The 23,063-nt window shown below is 39.9% G+C and overlaps 1 protein-coding gene and 1 long non-coding RNA gene across 51 annotated transcripts in view; one reads left to right on the forward strand and one right to left on the reverse strand.

Annotated features, from left to right (window-relative positions):
* Positions 1–211: 211 nt before the first annotated feature.
* Positions 212–23,063, reverse strand: part of LOC127417665 (neuroblast differentiation-associated protein AHNAK-like) — a 39,317-nt gene continuing 16,465 nt past the window's right edge. Inside the window, exons 2-8 of one of the 50 annotated variants that reach the window (XM_051657770.1) lie at positions 21,531–21,592; positions 21,125–21,281; positions 20,734–20,939; positions 8,718–16,056; positions 8,314–8,534; positions 7,864–7,962; positions 212–6,108 (exon numbers count right to left, since the gene is read on the reverse strand). In XM_051657770.1, coding sequence (XP_051513730.1) covers positions 394–6,108; positions 7,864–7,962; positions 8,314–8,534; positions 8,718–16,056; positions 20,734–20,939; positions 21,125–21,281 — 13,737 coding nt within the window. In that variant the 5' untranslated portion in view covers positions 21,531–21,592 and the 3' untranslated portion in view covers positions 212–393. Of the gene's footprint in view, positions 7,443–7,611; positions 7,665–7,793; positions 8,535–8,565; positions 16,057–20,733; positions 20,940–21,124; positions 21,282–21,530; positions 21,593–23,063 lie in introns of all 50 variants that reach the window. The other 49 variants (XM_051657761.1, XM_051657797.1, XM_051657798.1 and 46 more) reach the window with 49 other exon arrangements.
* On the forward strand, positions 5,752–13,171 carry LOC127417669 (uncharacterized). Its single transcript, XR_007893305.1, has 3 exons — positions 5,752–5,835; positions 7,591–7,769; positions 13,035–13,171. It is a non-coding gene; the product is annotated as an uncharacterized LOC127417669 (long non-coding RNA).

Genomic DNA, 23,063 nt, shown 5'->3' on the forward strand with positions numbered 1-23,063 from the left:
ACACTTAACCGTTTCCCAAAAACTTTCAAAAGGTATAAAAATATAACGAGCCATCAGATGAAAATGCATCAAAGCTAGATGCAGACTTTTGTTTGTTTTGATTAAATTTTAACAACATACATTGTTGGATTGGATTTTTTTCTATCTACAAAAAGTAACAACTAAAATTACAATATAGATTTATTTTATTTACAGGTAAATTGTGATTTAAAAAAAAAAAAAAAATTGACACCAATGCCTGTAAAGAACACTTGGGGAAATTAAACACAGAAGTCCGTATGACTGTGCACTACTGTTTAAATGCAGGACAGATTTACACATGGCTGTCTAAATTAAAAAATAAGTTTAAATTTAATTGAATGAACTGTGCATAGATACTGGTGTGACAAATAATTATTTCTTAGGTGAAACTGCAATTTCGAGCTGCGGTAATCGAAAACTACCTTTTGAACCACTATCACTGCTAGAGGATGATGACATTCTGGACTTCTTTGAAGGCTGAACAACTCCACCAGCGCCCGCAATCCTAGTCTCACTTTCCTCTCCAAGTGTCACTTCATATGAACCCTTACTTTTTGAACCAAAACCTCCAACTGTGGCAAATTTCATCTTTCCTTTTTTGGCTTTAACCTTTGTTTCTCCAACATCTGCTGAAATGTTACCACCCTCTGCTTGTAAGTACCCTTCAGTAGAAACAGGAGAAGCTAAACCTCCTTCATCACTCATTGAGGATGAGCGATGACGTGATTTTTTGAAGAAATCAAGGGAGGCAGATTTACTTTTTGGTGAAACTTTTAATCCAGAGCTTCCCTGTAGTTCCATCTTGCCACTTGTCAATTCCCCATAACTAAGACTCAATTCTTTAGACACCTTTGCACAACCTTTAGTGGTAACATCAGTGTCTTCTCCTTGAACAGCAAGATCAGCTTCACTTCCACCTTTCGATTTAGATTTGACAAACAGCTTTGGCATCTTGACTTTCACTTTTCCAGCACTGTTTTTCACATCTATATTGTGCATTTCCAGACTCTTAGAACTAGCTTTACCACTAGCAGCCAATTCTCCTGAACCTACATCTACTCTCATCTCTCTTCCTTCCACTTTAGGCAATGCAACACCAAACTTTGGTACTTTGATTTTAGGAAACGTTACATTACCTTCTTGATACTCCATCACACCAGACACTGATTCATCTGATCTTATTCCTAACCCACCTGTAATCTCTCCCTGTTGTCCTACTACATTTAAGTGTGACATTGCAATGCTCCCTTTTACAGCCTTTTCTTTAATGAGATTTAAATCAGCATCTAAGGCACCTCCATGGACAGATGGCATTGTCAACTCAACATCCTGTGTTCTTCCTTCAACATCAATTTTAGTACTACCCTTTCCATTAATGCCGGATCCCCCCACACTGATATCTGGGGCATTCAAGTTGACACTCTTTTCTGGTGTATCTAACAATGCGCTGCTAACTTCCAGATCAGGAGTTTTTGATTTAGATCCTGAGATGCTGAATTTTGGCATTTTGATTTTCCCCCCTTTTGCTCTGATATCGGGACTCTCCAAACTAGTAACTGGGGTCTGAATGTCAACTCTTTGTGTATCAGTTTTAAGGCTTGCAGATGGCAAATCAACATTTGATGATTTAATAGTTCCAGACACTGAAGAACTACCTTTAACTTTTGGAGATTTGATGTCCAATTCCACATCAGGGAAATATAGCTTTCCAAAACGATGTTTCTTTACTTTGGTTGACTTCAATTGCAAGTCAGGTTCATTTGTCTCCAACTTAACATTTTCGGTTTTCATACCAACATCAAAAGTTTTCGACTTCCCCTTTACTTCAGCCAATTTGAATTTACCCTTCTTTCCTTTTACGTCTATGCTCACATCAGGTCCATCTAAGCTACCACTAGCATCAGGAATATCTATTTTTGGGCTCTTTCCTCCAAAAGTAAATTTAGATTTTTTCGTTTTTTGCACTTTGACATTTGTTTCTAGTCCACTTGTACTGACATCAGGGCTTTTGACATTAAAGGTTCCCTCCATATCTTTTTCAGGTATTGAAAGACTGCCACCTGAAGGCTTTATTCCAAAGCTGGGACCTTTGAATTTTGGGAACTTAACAGGTTTTAAACCGCCCTCTGGTCTCTCAATGTCAAGATCAGAAGTCTTGATGTCAATTTTAGTTCCTTTGATGTCAACATCAGCTTTAGGTACGTTTACATCAACTTCTGGGCCCTCCACCTTGGGACCCTTGAGTCCAAATGATGGTATTGTGATTTTAGGCATTTTCAAGCCAGCTTCTGGGCCCTCAATGTTAAAATCAGGACCTTCAATGTCTACTTTTGGAGCCTTAATGTCTCCTGCAATCTTCGGACCAGAAACATCCATATCACCCTTAATTTTAGGGCTTTTTAGGTTAAAGTCTACATCTGGCATAGAGATCTTTGGACCAGATATGGAAGGCATTTTGAACTTGGGACCCTTAATTTTTCCCTCTGGTCCCTCAATGTCAAGATCAGGTGTTTTGATATCAAATTCAGGTCCTTTGATGTCAACATCAGTTTTCGGTAGGTTTACGTCAATGTCTGGGCCTTCCAACTTATGCCCCTTGACTCCAAATGATGGCATTTTCATTTTAGGCATCTTGAAGCCACCTTCAGGACCCTCTATATTAACATCAGGACCCTCAATGTCTACTGTTGGAGCTTTAATGTCCCCTTCTATCTTTGGTACAGAAACATCCATATCACCCTTGACTTTGGAGCCTTTAAGATTTAGGTTTACATCTGGCATAGAAATCTTTGGACCAGATATGGAAGGCATTTTGAACTTGGGACCCTTGATTTTTCCTTCTGGTCCCTCAATATCAAGACCAGGCTTTCTGATGTCAAATTCAGGTCCTTTAATTGCAACATCAGTTTTCGGCAGGTTAGCATCAATGTCTGGGCCCTCCAACTTATGCCCCTTGACTCCAAATGATGGCATTTTCATTTTAGGAATCTTCAAACTGCCTTCAGGACCCTCAATGTTAAATTCAGGACCTTCAATGTCTACTTTTGGAGCCTTAATGTCTCCTGCAATATTCGGACCAGAAACATCCAAATCACTCTTAATTTTAGGGCTTTTCAGGTTAAAGTCTACATCTGGCATAGAGATCTTTGGACCAGATATGGAAGGCATTTTAAACTTGGGACCCTTAATTTTTCCTTCTGGTCCCTCAGTGTCAAGATCAGGCGTTTTGATGTCAAATTCAGGTCCTTTGATGTCAACTTCAGCTTTTGGCAGGTTTACGTTAACATCTTGGGCCTCCACTTTGGGACCCTTGAGTCCAAAAGATGGCATTTTGATTTTGGGCATTTTCAAGCCAGCTTCTGGGCCCTCAATGTTAAATTCAGGACCTTCAATGTCGACTTTTGGAGCCTTAATGTCTCCTGCAATATTCGGACCAGAAACATCCATATCACTCTTAATTTTAGGGCTTTTTAGGTTAAAGTCTACATCTGGCATAGAGATCTTTGGACCAGATATGGAAGGCATTTTAAACTTGGGACCTTTGATTTTTCCTTCTGGTCCCTCAATGTCAAGATCAGGTGTTTTGATATCAAATTCAGGTCCTTTGATGTCAACATCAGCTTTCGGCAGGTTTACGTCAAAGTCTGGGCCCTCCACTTTAGGACCTTTGAGTCCAAAAGATGGCATTTTGATTTTAGGCATCTTGAAGCCACCTTCAGGACCCTCCATATTAATATCAGGACCTTCAATGTCTACCTTTGGAGCCTTAATGTCCCCTTCTATCTTTGGCACAGAAACATCCATGTCACCCTTGACTTTGGAGCCTTTAAGATTTAGGTTTACATCTGGCATAGAGATCTTTGGACCAGATATGGAAGGCATTTTAAACTTGGGACCTTTGATTTTTCCTTCTGGTCCCTCAATGTCAAGATCAGGTGTTTTGATATCAAATTCAGGTCCTTTGATGTCAACATCAGCTTTCGGCAGGTTTACGTCAATGTCTGGGCCCTCCAATTTAGGACCCTTCAGTCCTAATGATGGCATTTTGATTTTAGGCATCTTCAAACCACCTTCTGGGCCGTCGAGATTAACATCAGGACCTTCAATGCCAACTTTTGGAGTCTCTATGTCCCCTTCAAACTTCAGTCCAGAAACATCCATATCACATTTGAATTTGGGGCTTTTTAGGTTAAAGTCTACATCTGGCATAGAGATCTTTGGACCAGATAGGGAAGGCATTTTGTACTTGGGACCCTTGATTTTATCCTCAGGGCCCTCAATGTCAAGATCGGGAGAGCTGACATCTATGTCTGGTGATTTTATACTGACATCACTACCAGGTACACTTAAATCAATGCTAGGCATATTTCCTTTGGGTGACTTAAATCCAAATTTTGGCATTTTAAATTTTGGCATCTTAAACCCTCCCTCTGGACTTTTCCCTTCAACTTCTAATTTTGGTACATTGATATCGCCCTCCATATTGACTCCAGCTTGACTTTTCATTTTTGTTCCCTTTAAGTTGAGGTCCACATCAGGTAAGGGAACCTTTGGACCGGCAACTGATGCCATTTTAAACTTGGATCCTTTTGCTTTGATATTAGGTGCTGAAACATCAACATCTGAGCTTTGAACATTGCCTTTTAAGCTTCCTTTGGGAAGTTTGACATCAAAATCAGGGGCTTCCATCTTTGGCCCTTTAAATCCAAACTTGGGCATTTTGAACTTAGATTTTTTCACACTTGCTTCCGGAACATCTAATTCGGCATTTGGTCCATCAACGTTTATCTTGTAAGCTTCAATATCAACACCTTCAAAATCTGGATGAACGTCTCCTTTGAGTTTAGGTCCTTTAAGGTTGATGTCCACATCTGGCATAGAAACTTTTGGACCAGAGATTGAAGGAATCTTGAATTTGGGGCCCTTAATTTTTCCTTCACGTCCCTCAATGTCAAGGTCTGGAGCTTTGACATCTACATCCGGTGCACTAATTTTCATTTCAGCTTTGGGGAGTTTCGCATCAATATCAGGACCCTCAACTTTTGGACCCTTGAAGCCAAATGAGGGCATTTTGATCTTTGGCATCTTAAAACCACCCTCAAGATCCTCAAGGTCCAGGCCTTCAATTTCAACCTTTGGTGCTTTAATATCTCCTTCAACTTTGGGAGCCGATACATCCACGTCACTTTTCAAGTTCGGCCCTTTCAGGTTGAAGTCCACATCTGGCATTGAAATCTTTGGACCAGAGACTGATGGCATCTTTAATTTGGGGCCCTTGATTTTTCCCTCAGGACCATCAATGTCAAGCTCTGGGCCCTTAATATCCACATCTGGTGCTTTTACCTGGAAACCAGTTTCAGGGATTTTTATGTCAACATCAGGACCCTCAACTTTTGGACCTTTGAAGCCAAATGAAGGCATTTTCATCTTTGGCATCTTAAAACCACCCTCAGGACCCTCAAGGTCTGGACCTTCAATTTCAACCTTTGGTGCTTTAATATCTCCTTCAGCATTTGGAACAGACAAATCAATATCACCTTTTAATTTTGGCCCTTTTAGGTTAAAGTCTACATCTGGCATTGAAATCTTTGGACCAGAAATTGATGGCATCTTGAATTTGGGGCCCTTGATTTTTCCTTCACATCCCTCGACGTCAAGGTCTGGAGCTTTGACATCTACATCCGGTGCACTAATTTTCATTTCAGCTTTGGGGAGACTTAAATCATCATCAGGACCCTCAACTTTTGGACCCTTGAAGCCAAATGAGGGCATTTTCATCTTTGGCATCTTAAAACCACCCTCAGGACCCTCAAGGTCTGGACCTTCAATTTCAACTTTTGGAGCTTTAATATCTCCTTTAATTTTTGGAACCGACACATCAACATCACCTTTCAGTTTAGGACCTTTCAGGTTGAAATCCACATCTGGCATAGAAATCTTTGGACCAGAGATTGAAGGCATCTTGAATTTGGGGCCCTTGATTTTGCCTTCAGGTCCTTCAATGTCAAGCTCTGGACCTTTGATATCTACATCTGGTGCCTTCACATCAACATCAGCTTTAGGGAGTTTCACGTCAATATCAGGAACCTCAACTTTTGGACCCTTTAGGCCAAATGAAGGCATTTTCATCTTTGGCATCTTAAAACCACCCTCAGGACCTTCTAGGTCTGGGCCTTCAATATCAACCTTTGGAGCTTTAAAATCCCCTTCAATTTTTGGAACTGACACATCAACATCACCTTTCAGTTTAGGACCTTTCAGGTTGAAATCCACATCTGGCATAGAAATCTTTGGACCAGAGATTGAAGGCATCTTGAATTTGGGGCCCTTGATTTTTCCTTCAGGTCCTTCAATGTCAAGCTCTGGACCTTTGATATTCACATCTGGTGCCTTCACATCAACATCAGCTTTAGGGAGTTTCACGTCAATATCAGGAACCTCAACTTTTGGACCCTTTAGGCCAAAAGAGGGCATTTTCATCTTTGGCATCTTAAAACCACCCTCAGGACCTTCTAGGTCTGGGCTTTCAATATCAACCTTTGGAGCTTTAAAATCCCCTTCAATTTTTGGAACTGACACATCAACATCACCTTTCAGTTTAGGACCTTTCAGGTTGAAATCCACATCTGGCATAGAAATCTTTGGACCAGAGATTGAAGGCATCTTGAATTTGGGGCCCTTGATTTTTCCTTCAGGTCCTTCAATGTCAAGCTCTGGACCTTTGATATCTACATCTGGTGCCTTCACATCAACATCAGCTTTAGGGAGTTTCACGTCAATATCAGGACCCTCAACTTTTGGACCCTTGAAGCCAAATGAGGGCATTTTCATCTTTGGCATCTTAAAACCACCCTCAGGACCCTCAAAGTCTGGGCCTTCAATTTCAACCTTTGGAGCTTTAATATCCCCTTCAATTTTTGGAACTGACACATCAACATCACCTTTCAGTTTCGGGCCTTTCAAATTGAAGTCCACATCTGGCATGGAGATCTTTGGACCAGAGAAGGAAGGCATCTTGAATTTGGGGCCCTTGATTTTTCCTTCAGGTCCTTCAATGTCAAGCTCTGGACCTTTGATATTCACATCTGGTGCCTTCACATCAACATCAGCTTTAGGGAGTTTCACGTCAATATCAGGAACCTCAACTTTTGGACCCTTTAGGCCAAAAGAGGGCATTTTCATCTTTGGCATCTTAAAACCACCCTCAGGACCTTCTAGGTCTGGGCCTTCAATATCAACCTTTGGAGCTTTAAAATCCCCTTCAATTTTTGGAACTGACACATCAACATCACCTTTCAGTTTAGGACCTTTCAGGTTGAAATCCACATCTGGCATAGAAATCTTTGGACCAGAGATTGAAGGCATCTTGAATTTGGGGCCCTTGATTTTGCCTTCAGGTCCTTCAATGTCAAGCTCTGGACCTTTGATATCTACATCTGGTGCCTTCGCATCAACATCAGCTTTAGGCATTTTCACGTCAACATCAGGACCCTCAACTTTTGGACCCTTGAAGCCAAATGAGGGCATTTTCATCTTTGGCATCTTAAAACCACCATCAGGACCCTCAAGGTCTGGGCCTTCAATTTCAACCTTTGGAGCTTTAATATCTCCTTCAATTTTTGGAACTGACACATCAACATCACCTTTCAGTTTCGGGCCTTTCAAATTGAAGTCCACATCTGGCATGGAGATCTTTGGACCAGAGAAGGAAGGCATCTTGAATTTGGGGCCCTTGATTTTTCCTTCAGGTCCTTCAATGTCAAGCTCTGAACCTTTGATATTCACATCTGGTGCCTTCACATCAACATCAGCTTTAGGGAGTTTCACATCAATATCAGGAACCTCAACTTTTGGACCCTTTAGGCCAAAAGAGGGCATTTTCATCTTTGGCATCTTAAAACCACCCTCAGGACCTTCTAGGTCTGGGCCTTCAATATCAACCTTTGGACCTTTAAAATCCCCTTCAATTTTTGGAACTGAAACATCAACATCACCTTTCAGTTTAGGACCTTTCAGGTTGAAATCCACATCTGGCATAGAAATCTTTGGACCAGAGATTGAAGGCATCTTGAATTTGGGGCCCTTGATTTTGCCTTCAGGTCCTTCAATGTCAAGCTCTGGACCTTTGATATCTACATCTGGTGCCTTCACATCAACATCAGCTTTAGGGAGTTTCACGTCAATATCAGGACCCTCAACTTTTGGACCCTTGAAGCCAAATGAGGGCATTTTCATCTTTGGCATCTTAAAACCACCCTCAGGACCCTCAAGGTCTGGGCCTTCAATTTCAACCTTTGGAGCTTTAATATCTCCTTCAATTTTTGGAACTGACACATCAACATCACCTTTCAGTTTCGGGCCTTTCAAATTGAAGTCCACATCTGGCATGGAGATCTTTGGACCAGAGAAGGAAGGCATCTTGAATTTGGGGCCCTTGATTTTGCCTTCAGGTCCTTCAATGTCAAGCTCTGGACCTTTGATATCTACATCTGGTGCCTTCACATCAACATCAGCTTTAGGGAGTTTCACATCAATATCAGGAACCTCAACTTTTGGACCCTTTAGGCCAAAAGAGGGCATTTTCATCTTTGGCATCTTAAAACCACCCTCAGGACCTTCTAGGTCTGGGCCTTCAATATCAATCTTTGGAGCTTTAAAATCCCCTTCAATTTTTGGAACTGACACATCAACATCACCTTTCAGTTTAGGACCTTTCAGGTTGAAATCCACATCTGGCATAGAAATCTTTGGACCAGAGATTGAAGGCATCTTGAATTTGGGGCCCTTAATTTTTCCTTCAGGTCCTTCAAAGTCAAGCTCTGGACCTTTGATATCTACATCTGGTGCCTTCACATCAACATCAGCTTTAGGCATTTTCACGTCAACATCAGGACCCTCAACTTTTGGACCCTTGAAGCCAAATGAGGGCATTTTCATCTTTGGCATCTTAAAACCACCCTCAGGACCCTCAAGGTCTGGGCCTTCAATTTCAACCTTTGGAGCTTTAATATCTCCTTCAATTTTTGGAACTGACACATCAACATCACCTTTCAGTTTCGGGCCTTTCAAATTGAAGTCCACATCTGGCATGGAGATCTTTGGACCAGAGAAGGAAGGCATCTTGAACTTGGGGCCCTTGATTTTTCCTTCAGGTCCTTCAATGTCAAGCTCTGGACCTTTGATATTCACATCTGGTGCCTTCACATCAACATCAGCTTTAGGGAGTTTCACATCAATATCAGGAACCTCAACTTTTGGACCCTTTAGGCCAAAAGAGGGCATTTTCATCTTTGGCATCTTAAAACCACCCTCAGGACCTTCTAGGTCTGGGCCTTCAATATCAACCTTTGGACCTTTAAAATCCCCTTCAATTTTTGGAACTGACACATCAACATCACCTTTCAGTTTAGGACCTTTCAGGTTGAAATCCACATCTGGCATAGAAATCTTTGGACCAGAGATTGAAGGCATCTTGAATTTGGGGCCCTTGATTTTTCCTTCAGGTCCTTCAATGTCAAGCTCTGGACCTTTGATATCTACATCTGGTGCCTTCACATCAACATCAGCTTTAGGCATTTTCACGTCAACATCAGGACCCTCAACTTTTGGACCCTTGAAGCCAAATGAGGGCATTTTCATCTTTGGCATCTTAAAACCACCCTCAGGACCCTCAAGGTCTGGGCCTTCAATTTCAACCTTTGGAGCTTTAATATCTCCTTCAATTTTTGGAACTGACACATCAACATCACCTTTCAGTTTCGGGCCTTTCAAATTGAAGTCCACATCTGGCATGGAGATCTTTGGACCAGAGAAGGAAGGCATCTTGAACTTGGGGCCCTTGATTTTTCCTTCAGGTCCTTCAATGTCAAGCTCTGGACCTTTGATATTCACATCTGGTGCCTTCACATCAACATCAGCTTTAGGGAGTTTCACATCAATATCAGGAACCTCAACTTTTGGACCCTTTAGGCCAAAAGAGGGCATTTTCATCTTTGGCATCTTAAAACCACCCTCAGGACCTTCTAGGTCTGGGCCTTCAATATCAACCTTTGGACCTTTAAAATCCCCTTCAATTTTTGGAACTGAAACATCAACATCACCTTTCAGTTTAGGACCTTTCAGGTTGAAATCCACATCTGGCATAGAAATCTTTGGACCAGAGATTGAAGGCATCTTGAATTTGGGGCCCTTGATTTTTCCTTCAGGTCCTTCAATGTCAAGCTCTGGACCTTTGATATCTACATCTGGTGCCTTCACATCAACATCAGCTTTAGGCATTTTCACGTCAACATCAGGACCCTCAACTTTTGGACCCTTGAAGCCAAATGAGGGCACTTTCATCTTTGGCATCTTAAAACCACCCTCAGGACCCTCAAGGTCTGGGCCTTCAATTTCAACCTTTGGAGCTTTAATATCTCCTTCAATTTTTGGAACTGACACATCAACATCACCTTTCAGTTTCGGGCCTTTCAAATTGAAGTCCACATCTGGCATGGAGATCTTTGGACCAGAGATGGAAGGCATCTTGAATTTGGGGCCCTTGATTTTTCCTTCAGGTCCTTCAATGTCAAGCTCTGGACCTTTGATATTCACATCTGGTGCCTTCACATCAACATCAGCTTTAGGGAGTTTCACATCAATATCAGGAACCTCAACTTTTGGACCCTTTAGGCCAAAAGAGGGCATTTTCATCTTTGGCATCTTAAAACCACCCTCAGGACCTTCTAGGTCTGGGCCTTCAATATCAACCTTTGGACCTTTAAAATCCCCTTCAATTTTTGGAACTGAAACATCAACATCACCTTTCAGTTTAGGACCTTTCAGGTTGAAATCCACATCTGGCATAGAAATCTTTGGACCAGAGATTGAAGGCATCTTGAATTTGGGGCCCTTGATTTTTCCTTCAGGTCCTTCAATGTCAAGCTCTGGACCTTTGATATCTACATCTGGTGCCTTCACATCAACATCAGCTTTAGGCATTTTCACGTCAACATCAGGACCCTCAACTTTTGGACCCTTGAAGCCAAATGAGGGCACTTTCATCTTTGGCATCTTAAAACCACCCTCAGGACCCTCAAGGTCTGGGCCTTCAATTTCAACCTTTGGAGCTTTAATATCTCCTTCAATTTTTGGAACTGACACATCAACATCACCTTTCAGTTTCGGGCCTTTCAAATTGAAGTCCACATCTGGCATGGAGATCTTTGGACCAGAGATTGAAGGCATCTTGAATTTGGGGCCCTTGATTTTTCCTTCAGGTCCTTCAATGTCAAGCTCTGGACCTTTGATATTCACATCTGGTGCCTTCACATCAACATCAGCTTTAGGGAGTTTCACGTCAATATCAGGAACCTCAACTTTTGGACCCTTTAGGCCAAAAGAGGGCATTTTCATCTTTGGCATCTTAAAACCACCCTCAGGACCTTCTAGGTCTGGGCCTTCAATATCAACCTTTGGAGCTTTAATATCTCCTTCAATTTTTGGAACTGACACATCAACATCACCTTTCAGTTTCGGGCCTTTCAAATTGAAGTCCACATCTGGCATGGAGATCTTTGGACCAGAGAAGGAAGGCATCTTGAATTTGGGGCCCTTGATTTTTCCTTCAGGTCCTTCAATGTCAAGCTCTGGACCTTTGATATTCACATCTGGTGCCTTCACATCAACATCAGCTTTAGGGAGTTTCACATCAATATCAGGAACCTCAACTTTTGGACCCTTTAGGCCAAAAGAGGGCATTTTCATCTTTGGCATCTTAAAACCACCCTCAGGACCTTCTAGGTCTGGGCCTTCAATATCAACCTTTGGACCTTTAAAATCCCCTTCAATTTTTGGAACTGAAACATCAACATCACCTTTCAGTTTAGGACCTTTCAGGTTGAAATCCACATCTGGCATAGAAATCTTTGGACCAGAGATTGAAGGCATCTTGAATTTGGGGCCCTTGATTTTTCCTTCAGGTCCTTCAATGTCAAGCTCTGGACCTTTGATATCTACATCTGGTGCCTTCACATCAACATCAGCTTTAGGCATTTTCACGTCAACATCAGGACCCTCAACTTTTGGACCCTTGAAGCCAAATGAGGGCACTTTCATCTTTGGCATCTTAAAACCACCCTCAGGACCCTCAAGGTCTGGGCCTTCAATTTCAACCTTTGGAGCTTTAATATCTCCTTCAATTTTTGGAACTGACACATCAACATCACCTTTCAGTTTCGGGCCTTTCAAATTGAAGTCCACATCTGGCATGGAGATCTTTGGACCAGAGATTGAAGGCATCTTGAATTTGGGGCCCTTGATTTTTCCTTCAGGTCCTTCAATGTCAAGCTCTGGACCTTTGATATTCACATCTGGTGCCTTCACATCAACATCAGCTTTAGGGAGTTTCACGTCAATATCAGGAACCTCAACTTTTGGACCCTTTAGGCCAAAAGAGGGCATTTTCATCTTTGGCATCTTAAAACCACCCTCAGGACCTTCTAGGTCTGGGCCTTCAATATCAACCTTTGGAGCTTTAATATCTCCTTCAATTTTTGGAACTGACACATCAACATCACCTTTCAGTTTCGGGCCTTTCAAATTGAAGTCCACATCTGGCATGGAGATCTTTGGACCAGAGAAGGAAGGCATCTTGAATTTGGGGCCCTTGATTTTTCCTTCAGGTCCTTCAATGTCAAGCTCTGGACCTTTGATATTCACATCTGGTGCCTTCACATCAACATCAGCTTTAGGGAGTTTCACGTCAATATCAGGAACCTCAACTTTTGGACCCTTTAGGCCAAAAGAGGGCATTTTCATCTTTGGCATCTTAAAACCACCCTCAGGACCTTCTAGGTCTGGGCCTTCAATATCAACCTTTGGAGCTTTAATATCTCCTTCAATTTTTGGAACTGACACATCAACATCACCTTTCAGTTTCGGGCCTTTCAAATTGAAGTCCACATCTGGCATGGAGATCTTTGGACCAGAGAAGGAAGGCATCTTGAATTTGGGGCCCTTGATTTTGCCTTCAGGTCCTTCAATGTCAAGCTCTGGACCTTTGATATTCACATCTGGTGCCTTCACATCAACATCAGCTTTAGGGAGTTTCACGTCAATATCAGGAACCTCAACTTTTGGACCCTTTAGGCCAAAAGAGGGCATTTTCATCTTTGGCATCTTAAAACCACCCTCAGGACCTTCTAGGTCTGGGCCTTCAATATGAACCTTTGGATCTTTAAAATCCCCTTCAATTTTTGGAACTGAAACATCAACATCACCTTTCAGTTTAGGACCTTTCAGGTTGAAATCCACATCTGGCATAGAAATCTTTGGACCAGAGATTGAAGGCATCTTGAATTTGGGGCCCTTGATTTTGCCTTCAGGTCCTTCAATGTCAAGCTCTGGACCTTTGATATCTACATCTGGTGCCTTCACATCAACATCAGCTTTAGGGAGTTTCACGTCAATATCAGGAACCTCAACTTTTGGACCCTTTAGGCCAAATGAAGGCATTTTCATCTTTGGCATCTTAAAACCACCCTCAGGACCTTCTAGGTCTGGGCCTTCAATATCAACCTTTGGACCTTTAAAATCCCCTTCAATTTTTGGAACTGACACATCAACATCACCTTTCAGTTTAGGACCTTTCAGGTTGAAATCCACATCTGGCATAGAAATCTTTGGACCAGAGATTGAAGGCATCTTGAATTTGGGGCCCTTGATTTTTCCTTCAGGTCCTTCAATGTCAAGCTCTGGACCTTTGATATCCATATCTGGTGCTTTCACATCAACATCAGCTTTAGGGAGTTTCACGTCAATATCAGAAACCTCAACTTTTGGACCCTTTAGGCCAAAAGAGGGCATTTTCATCTTTGGCATCTTAAAACCACCCTCATTACCTTCTAGTTCTGGGCCTTCAATATCAACCTTTGGAGCTTTAAAATCCCCTTCAATTTTTGGAACTGACACATCAACATCACCTTTCAGTTTAGGACCTTTCAGGTTGAAATCCACATCTGGCATAGAAACCTTTGGACCAGAGATTGAATGCATCTTGTATTTGGGGCACTTGATTTTGCCTTCAGGTCCTTCAGTGTCAAGTTCTGGACCTTTGATATTCACATCTGGTGCCTTCACATCAACATCAGCTTTAGGCATTTTCACGTCAACATCAGGACCCTCAACTTTTGGACCCTTGAAGCCAAATGAAGGAATTTTCATCTTTGGCATCTTAAAACCACCCTCAGGACCCTCAAGGTCTGGGCCTTCAATTTCAACCTTTGGTGCTTTAATATCTCCTTCAACTTTTGGAACTGACACATCAATATCACCTTTTAGTTTTGACCCTTTCACATTAAAGTCCACATCTTGTACGGAGATCTTTGGACCAGAGATTGATGGCATCTTGAATTTGGGGCCCTTGTTTTTTCCTTCAGGTCTGTCTATGTCAAGCTCTGGAGCTTTAATATCAATATCTGGTGCCTTCATCTCAATATCAGCTTTGGAGATTTTCAAATCAACTTCAGGACCCTCAACCTTTGGACCTTTGAATCCAAATGAGGGCATTTTGATCTTTGGTATCTTGAATCCATCTGCAGGACCCTCAATGTCCAGGCTTTTATTTTCAATTTCTGCTGCTTTAATACCTGCTTCAACCTTTGGAACTGATACATCAACACCAGAGATGGATGGAACCTTGAATTTTGAGCCTTTAATATCTTGTTCAATGCCAATGTTAATTTCTGGACCCTTGATGTCCATATCTCGTGGGGTAATTTCAACATTAGCTTTGGGACAATTTACTGCAATATCAGGACCCTGAACTTGTTGCCCTCTGAGTTCAAATGTGGGTAGTTTTATTTTTGGCATTTCTATTCCACCCCCCTGGCTTTCTGTGTCCATATTAGAACCTTTTATTCCAGCTGATGCTGATTCTGATTCTGTGAGTACCTTAATCTTTGGAACAGACACATCCTGATTCCCAGTTATATCCAAACCACTTTGACCAACACCTTTAAGATTTTTGTTTTTAACATTTACTGATAGATTAGATTCTTCTAGGGTATATTTTTTCATCCCAATTGTTGGCACTATTGCATGAGGTCTCTTGAATCCACTACCACTTTCCAGAGTGTTGACAACTGATCCACTTGCTTCAATCTTTGGTAATTTGACTTTATCTTCCATATCTATGATGGCAAAATCTGAACCCCGAGTAACTTTACCTTCAGGGTGTTTAATATTGGATCCTTGAACATCTACGCTAAATTTAGACAATTTGGTTTTATCATCAGACCCATCCTTAAGCGCAACAGATTCTCTGCTGATACCCGATATGTTACTGTCCTCTGTACATCCACTAATTGAAAAACCTGAAAAACGAGTGTCTAAAACAGGGCCCTGCACTGTAGCAAACTCAGTTCCTCCAATCATACTTGAATCTTTCAATCTAGCATCTATTTCCACTGGAGAAACAGAAGTATTCCCCACTCCTTTGTCTAATCCCATGGTTACTTTGCCAGAGAGACAACCACTGCCGGTAGCAGTTCTGGTCCTTCCAGAATGTTCTATCACACCCTGTTCTTTTCTCTCTGATAGTCCAGTGTCTGACACATTAATTCTAATTTCTTTCTCACTACTATCTAATTCGCTGGTTGTCTTGACAGAGCCAGTACTGCAGTGCTTTACAGAGGAGCCAGTGACATAGGGTCCTCCAAGAGATATGTCCCCCATTTTTATATCTCCATGTGCACTGCTAATAAGGCTGCCATGTGGTAATCTGATTTGAGCAGAATCCCCCTTCGACTGCTCAGGCTGCGAGACCTGAATTTTGAACTCAGGACTTGAGTAATCAATTTGCTGGCCAGTCCCCTCCGGCATGTCCAGAGTGTAGGTAGTTATTCGGCGAGTGATTGTTGTAATGGTGCAACCATCACTGCTTGTGCTGCTGTGGCGTTCTGTGCGCACATCAACACCCTCAGCAAGATCCTCTGACTTCAGTCTGGGCTTAATTTTCTTTGTGTATATTCTCTTGTAGTCTTCATCATCCCCACTCTATAGGGAGAGAAATAATGGGTAACAAGATGACCCAAATTATAATATAGCATGCATGTGCAAAATGTATTCAAGAGGGAATTATTAAAACATTTAAAACATGTTAAATATGGAAATACCATACTGACCTCAACAAGCATGTTATATCAGTAGCCAAAAACTAGGAAAATTACATTACCAATGTCAAAAGTGGAATTAGAGTCATTAATTTTAACCAATAATGCAGTACTGTATATTTGCTTGTGCCATTTTTTTTTTCTGCAATGCACAAAGAAGACCTAACCAGTATCATGTGTCAGTATGCATATGCACACACAGCGTGCAAGCGTGATCTTAAAGAGGAACTCACAGATACTAGTACATGTATCAGGCCAATCCTGGGATTAAATACTGGTACTTGGTATCATCATTTAACCCTTCCTTGGTCTTATGGGTCAATTTGACCCTTTTGAATTTTTAACAATGATTTACATCAACTTAACTTTAAGGTTTAGGCCTGAAACTTCATGACTTCCTCCACTGAGGTGATCTGAACCTGGCAATGTCATTTTTTAAATTTCATGTATTTATACACAAAGCTACTGAAAGTCATATTGACCCTTTTTTGTTTCAAAGGCTTGTAATAAAGGCTCTGTTGGCTCTATCTCCCTACTATTAATCTTAGATCATCCCACTAGCAAACACAAAATTATATATATATATATATATATATATATATATATATATATATATATATATATATACACACACACACACATCTGAATGCACCCACACATACACATACACCCACAAACACTCACTTATTATATTATATTATATATATTATACACACACACACACACACACACACACACACACACATACACACATACACAAATCTCAAATAAAAAAATAATTGTGATTAACAATCATAATTGCAATTTTGCGCAAAATAATTGCCCATTTACACGCAGCCCTATGTGTTATGTATAAAGATGACCATGGAAGAGGTGATAGCAGTTACAGTCTGTAAGACCAAAAACAACACAGGATAAAGGAAACATCGAACAATGTCAAGTGCAACATAAACCCAGAGTAATCAATCAACACTAATGCCACATTGCCCACTCTGTGAGTGGACAACAAAATGCATAAAGTAACGCCATTAAAGCATGAATAACTATCATACATGTTGACATTTAAAAGTAACCTTCACCCTGGTAAAACGGTCATGAATTGTCGTTTTTAATTACTAAAAAGTTGGGGGTGAGACTTTGATGGTTTAAACAACAGCTGATGAGGGGAGTATTCAGAAAGCTGTTTTGAAAACGTTGTTTATTTTTGCCATTCCATTCGGTGGCACTAGTGTCACAGAAATTGCATACATTTATATCTGAAAGTCACATGTGGTGCCTGATTAGTTTCACTTTCACATGTGAAAGTGGAAGTTAAAGTGTAGATTTAGAGTAAAAAAGGAGATACACACCTATTATATTGCTTCTGAAGATATGGATTTAAACACTGGAGTCATATGGTTTACTTTTATGTTTCCTTTATGTGCTTTTTGGAGCTACAAGTGTCTGATTACCATTCACTTGTATTGCATGGACCTACAGAGTTGAGATATTTTTCTAAAAATCTTTGTATTCTGCTGAAGAAAGTAAGACATATCTGGGATGGGTAAATGAGAATGACAGAGCATAGATTTTATAATTTAGTTTCATATTTTAAGGTATAATTTCATATTTTTATTCATTTCATATTTCTATGTTCATAATTTTATATTTAAAATATTAATCTCATAACAATATTTAAGCAATTGTAATTGCAGTGTCAGTGCATTTATGCCACCTCTTAGCAGCATTAAACAGTTGGTATTTATATCCTTGATATTTACATTTGAAGTCAGAACTTTACATACACTTAGGTTGAAGTCAATAAAACTAATTTGTTTAACCACGCTACAGATATCATATTAGCAATCCATAGTTTTGGCAAGTCATTTAGGACATCTACTTTGTGCATGACTTGAGTAATTTTTCCAACAATTGTTTACAGACAGACTGTTTCACTTTTAATTGACTAATCACAATTCCAGTGGGTCAGAAGTTTACAAACACTAAGTTAACTGTGCCTTTAAGCAGTTCGGAAAATTCCAGAAAATGATGTCAAGCCTTTAGGCAATTAGCCAATTAGCTTCTGATTGGCTAATTGGAGTCAATTGGAGGTGTACCTATGGATGCATTTTAAGGCCTACCTGCAAACTCAGTGCCTCTTTGCTTGACATCATGCGAAAATCAAAAGAAATCATCCAAAAATTGTTGAACTCCACAAATCTGGTTCATCCTTGAGAGCAATTTCCAAACACCTGAAGGTACCACGTTCATCTGTACAAAAAAATAGTACGCAAGTATAAACACCATGAGACCACGCAGCCATCATACCGCTCAGGAAGGAGACACATTCTGTCTCCTAGAGATGAACGTAGTTTGGTGTGAAAAGTGCAAAATCAATCCCAGAACAACAGCAAAGGACCTTGTGAAGATGCTGGAGGAAACAGGTAGACAAGTATCTATATCCACAGTAAAACAAGTCCTATATCGACATAACCTGAAAGGCTGCTTAGCAAGGAAGAAGCCACTGCTCCAATACCACCATAAAAAAGCCAGACTACAGTTTGCAAGTGCACATGGGGACGAAGATCTTACTTTTTGGAGAAATGAAACAAAACTGGTCTAATGAAACAAAAATGGAACTGTTTGGACATAATGACTATCATTATGTTTGGAGGAAAAAGGGTGAGGCTTGCAAGCAAAAGAACACCATCCCAAACGTGAAGCATGGGGGTGGCAGCATCATGCTGTGGGGGTGCTTTGCTCCAGGAGGAACTGGTGCACTTCACAAAATAGATGGCATCATGAGGAAGGAAAATGATGTGGATATATTGAAGAAACATCTCAAGACATCAGCCAGGAAGTTAAAGCTCGGTCGCAAATGGGTCTTCCAAATGGACAATGACCCCAAGCATACCTCCAAAGCTGTGGCAAAATGGCTTAAGGACAAAGTCAAGGTATTGGAGTGGCCATAACAAAGCCCTGAGCTCAATCTGATAATTTCTGGGCAGAAATGAAAAAGGTGTGCGAGCAAGGGGGCCTACAAGCCTGAATCAGTTACACCAGTTCTGTCTGGAGGAATGGGCCAAAATTCCAGTAACTTATTGTGAGAAGCTTGTGGAAGGCTACCCAAAACATCTGAACATTTGAATTTAAAGGCAATGCTACCAAATACTAATAAAGTGTATGTAAACTTCTGACCCACTGGGAATGTGATGAGAGAAATAAAAGCTGAAATAAATCATTCTCTCTACTATTATTCTGACATTTCACATTCTTAAAATAAAGTAGTGATCCTAACTGACCTTAGACAGGGAATGTTTTCTATTATTAAATGTCAGGAATTGTGAAAAAATGAGTTTAAATGTATTTGACTAAGGTGTATGCAATCTTCTGAATTCAACTGTACATGCCACTTCAGATGCAGCTTCTGTGCCACCTTTGCAGTGTAAAGATGGCTTAAGACTAGGACTTGATAATTGTATTTGTTTCAGTCTTCAAAAATTTGTATCAATGCATTCCTACCTTTAAAGGGATAGCTCACCCAAAAATGAACATTCTCTCATTTACTTACCCTCATGACATCCTAGATGTGTCTGACTTTCTTCAGTAGAACACAAAGATTTTAGAAAAATATCTCAATTCTGTAGGTCCATACAATGCAAGTGAATGGTGATCAGACACTTGTAGCTCCAAAAATCACAAAGGAAACATAAAAGTAAAACATATGACTCCAGTGTTTAAATCCATATCTTCAGAAGCAATATAATAGGTGTGTGTGAGAAACAGAACAATATTTCTTTCCTTCTTTTTTTTTACTCTAAATCTACACTTCAACTTCCAATTTCACATGTGAATGTGAAACTAAACAGGCACCACATGTGACTTTCAGATATAAAAGAGAAAGTTGAGATTTAGAGTAAAAAAAAAAAAGGACTTAAATTTTGACCTGTTTTTCACACACACCTATTATATCACTTCTGAAGATATGGATTTAACCACAGGGGTCTTATGGATTACTTCTATGTTTCCTTTGTGTGATCTTTGGAGCTACAAAGGTTTAATCACCATTCACTTGCATTGTATGGACCTAAAGAGCTATTCTTCTAAAAATCTTTGTTTGTGTTCTGCTGAAGAAAGAAAATCATACACAAATTTCATATTTTGCTGAACTATTCCTTAAGGGATAGTTAAACAACCCCCCCCCCCCCCCCAAAAAAAAATTCTGTCATCATTTAATTACCCTAATGTTCTACAAGCCCATAAGACTTTCTTACGTGATCATACAAGGTTAATTTTTCAAAAGTATTCACAGTGTTTACTTTCCACACTATAAGTGAAAAGTGAAGAAAGATTCAAATGCACATGTAAAATGATTAGATCTCGTTATGGGCCATAATCTGTGTATAACTGGTAATCAGCCCATAAATTCCATATCTGTTTGCCACTAAAATCTATGTTTGACCATTTTTGCTCCGAGTATGGATGCTGAATGAAAACAATGAAAACAATATTAAGATTTATGGTTCACATGGTGACGGACCTGGTCTTTATATCACAAGGACTAATGCTGAGATCATCTTACCAGGAGAATGTCAGAACTTGAGCCTCCTAAACCTCCACGTCCTTCCCATGACAGTGTCCCCATTGGAGAGCGGCAAGGTGACTTGTCTCCAGGCTTGTTTTGTAATTTCAACCCAACTTTATGTCGGTTCAAATTCTTCAGTAGCTCAGCTGTTTCCTCTGAGCTCATGTTGTCAAAGTAAATGGTGGCCCCCACAATTTGGTCACCTGTGACAGAGGGCAGTAAATGAAAATTTCACTAGAGACTGAGAACTTTTTTTTTTTTTCAGTTTATCAAAATCTAAAATTATTCAATACCTGTACAAATAAAACTAGGCACAAAAATATACTGTATATTTTCAACATTTTCAGATCATAACATTGCAATTTACAGGGTTATTTTCCCTTTATACCTTCATGTACTTTTCCGGTATGAGCAGCAGGGAACTCTTCTTTCACCTCTTTGACAAAAATCTGTCCTTGATTTTTTTGCTCTATGGTTAGCCCATGTTTATCAGGGCCCATCCATTGTGGGAAAAGCACTTCCCTTGTGTCCTGCTCGTCAGCCATCTTTAAATAAATAAATAAATAAATAAAAACATAAATTTGATTTCATTAATGCATGAATCATAATACACAATACCTGTTATAATACAATATCAAACAGTAGGTATACAGTATGTTTCCGACCATTTTAATTATGAGTTACAATAAGCAGATGGTAATTGCAGAACACTTGCAATGTTTTCAATGCATAAATCTAATCCACACAAATATTAACTGTATATTATTATATTATAACCAAGCAATTCTGCATACCTCTAAATGTGTTTCTTATTTACTTGTCCCCTATTGTGCACCGTGTCATCTCTCGTTCTTTCCTTAGAAATGCACAGAAAATAGAATATTAGTGACTGTAAATCAAATTAAGCTTTTACAGAAATGTTTATATGAGATGCTATGCATACATGTTTATACAATGCAAACCAGTTAAGTTCAATCTTTTTGAACACCTATCAGCCTTTAGATGAAGATCAAACTGTCTACCACTAGATGGCAATAACCTCTCTGACAAAAAGTAAACATGAACAATAATGAATTCCTCTTGGAATGCATTCTGCAAGGTGAAGTTATAGTTTAAGCCAAGTTCAAGTAAGAACAGCCTAATCTTATTCTCATACTTTCCCCAGTATTTGGAATGAAACTGCACGGAAGAGTTTTTTTGATGCATAAAATGTCTCCTCTGGGATTATTAAAATATCCATCCAATCATCTTTCCCTCTATTGAAAATAATCCAAAAGATATGTCCTTAAGTCCTTCAAATGCATATCAAACAATAGATTGCAGAGCTGGTAGGTCTCTGTTTGATAAACATTACTTAACTCAGAGTTATTTAGCTGAAACGTGGGCCTGCCATTCCAACACAGAAAGCTCATTGTTACAGATATATTACCCCATCACAACCATCCATCCTGCAATTACACAGGACCTCTTGGATATGAAAACACCTATATGCATTTTTTACTGGTTTCCATGAGAAGTTCTAGTTAATTTACTAATGTAAACAAAGCAAACAAAAATAAACTCTGCTCCTCCCAAACAAACATTATTTCTGACATGTAAAATGTGATACACTGACTTCACATAAATGTTATCATGTATTTTCATGTAGTATCCCAGAGTATGCCTAACTGTTCTTTGTTAAATGTTTTAGAATAAACAATGTAATTTCTACAACAGTGAAACAACAGCAACAAGTAGTTGGATATGAGAAATATAACATTGTTTGTAGGGTTCAAATTTATTGAGAATATCAGCATACACCATTATCAGGCAAATCAAAACAGAAAAAGGAAAGGGTACTTGCTAAGCCACAATCTCAGCACATTTCAATCAATTTTTTGCTCTATTTTTTGTCATTTAGCAGACATTTATATTTAATAATTTAGCAGACGCTTTAATCCAAAACTTAGAAATTAAGAACATTAGCAATTTGTTATACAAAGGCCAGCAATATCAGCAGTATTGTCCTGCCAAAATTTAGGAGCTAGAAAAAACTCTCTGTGCCCTGTTGCAATAAAACCACCCGATGCCACTTGTTTATTGACCGCAGAGAACGGACATAAAGGCAGCATAAAACTAATCCATACAATTGGAGTTGATTAATCCATGTCTTCTGAAGCAATACATCGGTTTTGGGTAAGAAACAAGACCAAAATGCAACTCCTTTTTTTTTCTTTTTTTTTTTTTTATGTAAACCTTGGCATCCGGTCTATCGAAACACAGTGCAGGCTTCAAGACAGTGATTCTTTGACGTTGCATGTGGTTGCCAGGTACTAAATCCTGGACTC

The sequence above is a fragment of the Myxocyprinus asiaticus genome, chromosome 27 (assembly GCF_019703515.2).
Source record: "Myxocyprinus asiaticus isolate MX2 ecotype Aquarium Trade chromosome 27, UBuf_Myxa_2, whole genome shotgun sequence".
NCBI classification, from domain to species: domain Eukaryota; kingdom Metazoa; phylum Chordata; class Actinopteri; order Cypriniformes; family Catostomidae; genus Myxocyprinus; species Myxocyprinus asiaticus.